The following is a 7,500-nucleotide window of genomic DNA, read 5'->3' as shown; positions in this document are numbered from 1 at the left end:
AGAAGAAAGAAAGAAAGAAAGAAGAATATTCCGATGCGAAAACAATGTTTCCCATTTTTCAAATATCATAAACTATACATTTTCGGAAAGCGCTCGCGCTTTCCTACCTCATGGTGTGGGTCCCTGGTCACTGACGGGTACTTTCGTTAATTTTGAGTGGGCTCCGCCCACTTTGTGTTTTACATTACATGCTTATATGCACGGAACATGCAAGAGATGGGGAACGTATTCGTGAGCTACTTAGCGCAAATGAGTGCTTTATATGGGGTCGTCATCCCAATGTGCTCGTTTAGTGCGCACTTTTGCACGGGCTTCGCCCATTTACAACGGTAATGTTCCATTTTCCTACTACTAATTATTATGCACGGGGCGTGCATGAGTGGAGGAGTGCGTTAGTGAGTGTTTGGAAGTGGGCGAGCGCTTCGCTTTCGCAGCCGTGCTTCGCACGGCCTTACGAGTTTAATAGGCCTCTCGCAGCTTGTGGCGCTCGGGCCTAATAATATTACCTTTTATTTATATAGCGCTTTTCAGGGACCCAAAGACTTAACATATACAAAAAGGAGGGGGTATTTACAGACGGGGGGACAGCACGTACAATACACAATAATGTACACAATAATGAACAGATTAAATGAACAAGACAGAACAGAACAGACAGGTAGGGGGGGCAAGGTGGTGAAGAGCTTTGAAGGTGAGGAGGAGTATTTTGAAGTTGATGCCCTGCTTGATGGGGAGAGAGTGGAGAACGGGTGTGGGTGAGGAGGCGGGTGTGGGTGAGGAGGCGGGTGTGGGTGAGGAGGCGGGTGTGGGTGAGGAGGAGGGTGTGGGTGAGGAGGCGGGTGTGGGTGAGGAGGCGGGTGTGGGTGAGGAGGCGGGTGTGGGTGAGGAGGCGGGTGTGGGTGAGGAGGCGGGTGTGGGTGAGGAGGCGGGTGTGGGTGAGGAGGCGGGCAGCAGAGTTTTGGACCATTTGGAGTCTATGGAGGGAATTGGAGGAGATGCCAGTGAGGAGGGAGTTGCAGTAGTGGAGGCGGGAGGAGGTGAAGGCAGCGGGGAGGGGGAGGCAGTGTCTGATTTTGGCGATGAGGCGGAGGTGGAAATATGAGGTCTTGACGATGTGGCTGACATGGGGAGTGAAGGAGAGGGCGGGGTTTGGGTGTGGGTGAGGGGAGGGGCTTGGGTGGATTTGGTGGTGACGTAGATCTGGGCGTCGTCTGCGTAGCAGTGGAAGTCCAGGTTGAGTTGGCGGAGGATGTGACCAAGGGGGAAGATGTAGCAGATGAAGAGGAGGGGGCCGAGGACTGAGCCCTGGGGGACCCTGCTTTACTGGGGAGAGGGTGGCCTAACACGCCCACAGCCTGACACGCCCGCAGCCTGACACACCCGCAGCCTGACACACCCGCAGCCTGACACGCCCACAGCCTGACACACCCGCAGCCTGACACACCCACAGCCTGACACGCCCACAGCCTGACACACCCGCAGCCTGACACACCCTCAGCCTGACACACACACAGCCTGACACACCCATGAAGCCCAGGCTGATGACTACAATGAGAACACTATTAAGACATATAGTGCTTATGGCCATGAGCGCAGCTCATGCACCGAAGGACGTCATGTGACACATATGTCCAGCTGTGAGGCTCCTCCCCCTAGAGCTCTGCTGTGAAACATATGCACAAAAAACTCACATGAACAGTGACTTTGTACAACGTTTAGAAGGTGAAGAGGCAGAAGTCGAGGGAGCAGATTATTGGTGAAAATGGTCAGAGACTCCCTCGCCTGCTGCGGTCTGAGCGCGCTCAGTGTCCTGCCCAGTGTCAGGGACCTGAGCCACACGCAGGACATTAACCAGAAGGACATGGGGACACGATTGTTTGTGATGTCTAAAAGGCCCGCATTATAAAGATCGACCTCTATTGTGGGCTTTTGTATTCACTTTTAACCCATCCAAGTCAAGCCTTCTGCGCCCTGGCCGTGGTGCTGAAAGGGAAACGCTGGCCGTGGTGCTGAAAGGGAAACACGCATCGGACCTGGGCCTTTATTCTCTTTAAATTATTCTCATTAGTTAATGACTTTTTTCTGGCTTCGACTTTTTTCTGCCTCTCGTGTCCTCTTCTTCTCGTGTCCTCTTCTTCTCGTGTCCTCTTCCTCTCGTGTCCTCTTCCTCTCGTGTCCTCTGCCTCTCGTGTCCTCTTCTTCTCGTGTCCTCTTCCTCTCGTGTCCTCTGCCTCTCGTGTCCTCTGCTTCTCGTGTCCTCTTCTTCTCGTGTCCTCTGCCTCTCGTGTCCTCTGCTTCTCGTGTCCTCTTCTTCTCGTGTCCTCTGCCTCTCGTGTCCTCTGCTTCTCGTGTCCTCTTCTTCTCGTGTCCTCTGCCTCTCGTGTCCTCTTCTTCTCGTGTCCTCTTCCTCTCGTGTCCTCTGCCTCTCGTGTCCTCTGCCTCTCTTGTCCTCTTCTTCTCGTGTCCTCGGCCTCTCGTGTCCTCGGCCTCTCGTGTCCTCTTCTTCTCGTGTCCTCTGCCTCTCGTGTCCTCTTTTTCTCGTGTCCTCTTCCTCTCGTGTCCTCTGAATCTCGTGTCCTCTGCCTCTCGTGTCCTCTTCTTCTCGTGTCCTCTGCTTCTCGTGTCCTCTTCTTCTCGTGTCCTCTGCTTCTCGTGTCCTCTTCTTCTAGTGTCCTCTGCCTCTTGTGTCCTCTACTTCTCGTGTCCTCTGCCTCTCGTGTCCTCTGCCTCTCGTGTCCTCTTCTTCTCGTGTCCTCTGCTTCTCGTGTCCTCTGCTTCTGGTGTCCTCTTCTTCTCGTGTCCTCTGCTTCTCGTGTCCTCTTCTTCTCGTGTCCTCTGCTTCTGGTGTCCTCTTCTTCTGGTGTCCTCTGCCTCTCGTGTCCTCTGCCTCTCGTGTCCTCTGCCTCTCGTGTCCTCTTCTTCTCGTGTCCTCTGCTTCTCGTGTCCTCTGCTTCTGGTGTCCTCTTCTTCTCGTGTCCTCTGCTTCTCGTGTCCTCTTCTTCTCGTGTCCTCTGCTTCTGGTGTCCTCTTCTTCTGGTGTCCTCTGCCTCTCGTGTCCTCTGCCTCTCGTGTCCTCTGCCTCTCGTGTCCTCTGCCTCTCGTGTCCTCTGCCTCTCGTGTCCTCTTCTTCTCGTGTCCTCTGCTTCTGGTGTCCTCTTCTTCTCGTGTCCTCTGCTTCTCGTGTCCTCTTCTTCTCGTGTCCTCTTCTTCTCGTGTCCTCTGCCTCTCGTGTCCTCTGCTTCTGGTGTCCTCTGCTTCTGGTGTCCTCTTCTTCTGGTGTCCTCTGCCTCTCGTGTCCTCTGCCTCTCGTGTCCTCTGCCTCTCGTGTCCTCTGCCTCTCGTGTCCTCTTCTTCTCGTGTCCTCTTCCTCTCGTGTCCTCTTCCTCTCGTGTCCTCTGAATCTCGTGTCCTCTGCCTCTCGTGTCCTCTGCCTCTCGTGTCCTCTTCTTCTCGTGTCCTCTGCTTCTCGTGTCCTCTTCTTCTCGTGTCCTCTGCCTCTCGTGTCCTCTACTTCTCGTGTCCTCTGCCTCTCGTGTCCTCTGCCTCTCGTGTCCTCTGCCTCTCGTGTCCTCTTCTTCTCGTGTCCTCTGCTTCTCGTGTCCTCTGCTTCTGGTGTCCTCTTCTTCTCGTGTCCTCTGCTTCTCGTGTCCTCTTCTTCTCGTGTCCTCTGCTTCTGGTGTCCTCTTCTTCTGGTGTCCTCTGCCTCTCGTGTCCTCTGCCTCTCGTGTCATCTACCTCTCGTGTCCTCTGCCTCTCGTGTCCTCTTCTTCTCGTGTCCTCTGCTTCTGGTGTCCTCTGCTTCTGGTGTCCTCTTCTTCTCGTGTCCTCTGCCTCTCGTGTCCTCTTCTTCTCGTGTCCTCTGCCTCTCGTGTCCTCTTCTTCTCGTGTCCTCTGCTTCTGGTGTCCTCTTCTTCTGGTGTCCTCTGCCTCTCGTGTCCTCTGCCTCTCGTGTCCTCTGCCTCTCGTGTCCTCTGCCTCTCGTGTCCTCTTCTTCTCGTGTCCTCTGCTTCTCGTGTCCTCTGCTTCTGGTGTCCTCTTCTTCTCGTGTCCTCTGCTTCTCGTGTCCTCTTCTTCTCGTGTCCTCTTCTTCTCGTGTCCTCTGCCTCTCGTGTCCTCTGCTTCTGGTGTCCTCTGCTTCTGGTGTCCTCTTCTTCTCGTGTCCTCTGCCTCTCATGTCCTCTGCCTCTCGTGTCCTCTGCCTCTCGTGTCCTCTTCTTCTCGTGTCCTCTTCTTCTCGTGTCCTCTGCTTCTCGTGTCCTCTTCTTCTCGTGTCCTCTGCTTCTCGTGTCCTCTTCTTCTCGTGTCCTCTGCTTCTGGTGTCCTCTTCTTCTGGTGTCCTCTGCCTCTCGTGTCCTCTGCCTCTCGTGTCCTCTTCTTCTCGTGTCCTCTGCCTCTCGTGTCCTCTTCTTCTCGTGTCCTCTTCCTCTCGTGTCCTCTTCCTCTCGTGTCCTCTGAATCTCGTGTCCTCTGCCTCTCGTGTCCTCTGCTTCTGGTGTCCTCTTCTTCTCGTGTCCTCTGCCTCTCATGTCCTCTGCCTCTCGTGTCCTCTGCCTCTCGTGTCCTCTACTTCTCGTGTCCTCTGCCTCTCGTGTCCTCTGCCTCTCGTGTCCTCTACTTCTCGTGTCCTCTGCTTCTGGTGTCCTCTTCTTCTCGTGTCCTCTGCTTCTCGTGTCCTCTTCTTCTCGTGTCCTCTGCTTCTGGTGTCCTCTTCTTCTGGTGTCCTCTGCCTCTCGTGTCCTCTGCCTCTCGTGTCATCTACCTCTCGTGTCCTCTGCCTCTCGTGTCCTCTTCTTCTCGTGTCCTCTGCTTCTGGTGTCCTCTGCTTCTGGTGTCCTCTTCTTCTCGTGTCCTCTGCCTCTCGTGTCCTCTTCTTCTCGTGTCCTCTGCCTCTCGTGTCCTCTGCCTCTCGTGTCCTCTGCCTCTCGTGTCCTCTGCCTCTCGTGTCCTCTTCTTCTCGTGTCCTCTGCCTCTCGTGTCCTCTGCCTCTCGTGTCCTCTGCCTCTCGTGTCCTTCAAACACTAATTCTTTTGTGTTTACTAAGTCAACAAAATGAAGCGATAAAACTAAAACTGGCTTTGTCAATTTTTCAGATGCATATGTATATGTATGTGTATTTGTATGTGTATATGTATACATATATATGTGTATATGTATATGTATGTGTATATGTATGTGTATGTGTATATGTATACATATATATGTGTATATGTATGTGTATATGTATGTGTATATGTATATTTATATGTATATGTATGTGTATATGTATATGTATGTGTATATGTATATGTATGTGTATATGTATGTGTATATGTATACATATATATTTGTATATGTATGTGTATATGTATGTGTATGTGTATATGTATACATATATATGTGTATGTGTATGTGTATATGTATGTGTATATGTATGTGTATATGTATGTGTATGTGTATATGTATGTGTATATGTATGTGTATATGTATGTGTATACATATATATGTGTATATGTATGTGTATGTGTATGTGTATATGTATGTGTATATGTATACATATATATGTGTATATGTATGTGTATGTGTATATGTATGTGTATATGTATGTGTATATGTATATGTATGTGTATGTGTATATGTATACATATATATGTGTATATGTATGTGTATGTGTATATGTATGTGTATATGTATGTGTATATGTATATGTATGTGTATATGTATGTGTATGTGTATATGTATACATATATATGTGTATGTGTATGTGTATGTGTATATGTATGTGTATATGTATATGTATGTGTATATGTATGTGTATATGTATATGTATGTGTATATGTATGTGTATATGTATGTGTATATGTATGTGTATACGTATGTGTATATGTATGTGTATACGTATGTGTATATGTATACATATATATGTGTATATGTATGTGTATATGTATGTGTATACGTATGTGTATATGTATGTGTATATGTATACATATATATGTGTATATGTATATGTATGTGTATAGGTATGTAATATTCGGTAATTTTATTTTAGGAAATGTGTGTTTTTTCTTAGTGTAATTAAACAAGTTTGATATTGATCACTTTAAATGTTCTTTCTAATCTGCCACGCCTTAAAGCATTATTACAAATAGTCCTCAGTTTCATGAAGTATGTAGTGTTACTTATGGTTAGTAGTTCTTAGCAGTAGTACTTAGTAGTAGTACTTAGTAGTAGTACTCAGTAGTAGTACTTAGTAGTAGTACTTAGTAGTACTACTACAGTAGTAGTCCTTTGTAGTAGTACTCAGTAGTAGTACTACTACAGTAGTAGTACTTAGTAGTAGTACTCAGTAGTAGAACTTAGTAGTAGTACTACTACAGTAGTAGTACTTAGTAGTAGTACTCAGTAGTAGAACTTAGTAGTAGTACTACTACAGTAGTAGTACTTAGTAGTAGTAGCTCTCTCCATTGGCTCCCCATCAAGCAGCGCATAAACTTTAAAATACTCCTCCTCACCTTCAAAGCTCTTCACCACCTTGCCCCCCCCTACCTGTCTGACCTCCTCATCCCCCACCGCCCCACCCGAGCTCTCCGATCCTCCTCCTCTCTCACCCTGACTGCACCAACATCCCGACTCAAAACTTTTGGCGACAGAGCATTCTCCCGAACAGCACCCCGACTCTGGAACTCCCTCCCCCAACCTGTCCGCCACTCTCCCTCACTCACAACATTCAAATCCCGCCTAAAAACATACCTCTTCACCCAAGCCTATGACCTCCCCTCCCCCTAGCCTCCTCTACCCCATTGCCTACTCTTCTACCCCCTGTTACATCCCCATCTTTTTCTCTCTACTTCTTCTGTCTTGTTCATTTTATCTGTATATTAATGTGTTCTGTACGTGTTGTCCCCCCTGTCTGTAAATACCCCCCCCCTTTTTTTATTATGTTCAGCGTCTTTGGGTCACTGAAAAGCGCTATATAAATAAAAGTTATTATTATTATTATTACTTAGTAGTAGTACTCAGTCGTAGTACTTAGTAGTAGTACTACTACAGTAGTAGTACTTAGTAGTAGTACTTAGTAGTAGTACTTAGTAGTAGTACTCAGTAGTAGTACTTAGTAGTATTACTTACGGTGTAGGGCAGGAGGGTGATGAGCATCATGCACACCTGTCACACAAAGCAGAGTGTCAGCGCAGTATTTCATCTGTACTTTAACAAGCAAATACTTCATATTTCCAGAACAATAAAACATCTGAGTTTAGATTAAGCCTCAAATGTATTTAGCTTTTTTTATTTACAGGGAAAAGCAACAGATTAAAGGAACAGGGGCCATTACCATGGACACAGCAGAGCTCATGTCCTGACAGAGCAGGGCGTGGTCTTCTAAAAAGAGGTGTGATTATGCCAAAATATGAGGTGGAGTGTAAGAAACCTCAGAGTCTTATTTGACCAGGAGCTCTCATTTAAAGCTCATATAAATCAAGCTTGTAAAACAGCCTATTTCCATTTGCGCAACAAGAGCCAAAA

General features: G+C 48.0%; 1 protein-coding gene across 1 annotated transcript in view; it reads right to left on the bottom strand.

The window, feature by feature from the left end:
- The window catches only part of tmem175 (transmembrane protein 175), a 39,795-nt gene that overhangs the window by 30,159 nt on the left and 2,136 nt on the right, over positions 1 to 7,500 (bottom strand). The window contains exon 2 of the mRNA XM_072433721.1: positions 7,105 to 7,140. Within this exon, the coding sequence (XP_072289822.1) occupies positions 7,105 to 7,134 (30 nt within the window). The 5' untranslated portion in view covers positions 7,135 to 7,140. The remainder of the gene's footprint in view (positions 1 to 7,104; positions 7,141 to 7,500) is intronic.

The sequence above is a fragment of the Eucyclogobius newberryi genome, unplaced genomic scaffold, assembly GCF_026437365.1.
Source record: "Eucyclogobius newberryi isolate DKJ021-1_F unplaced genomic scaffold, fEucNew1.0.hap1 SCAF_6, whole genome shotgun sequence".
Taxonomy (NCBI): Eukaryota; Metazoa; Chordata; class Actinopteri; order Gobiiformes; family Gobiidae; genus Eucyclogobius; species Eucyclogobius newberryi.
This window is presented reverse-complemented; position numbering and strand designations above follow the sequence as displayed.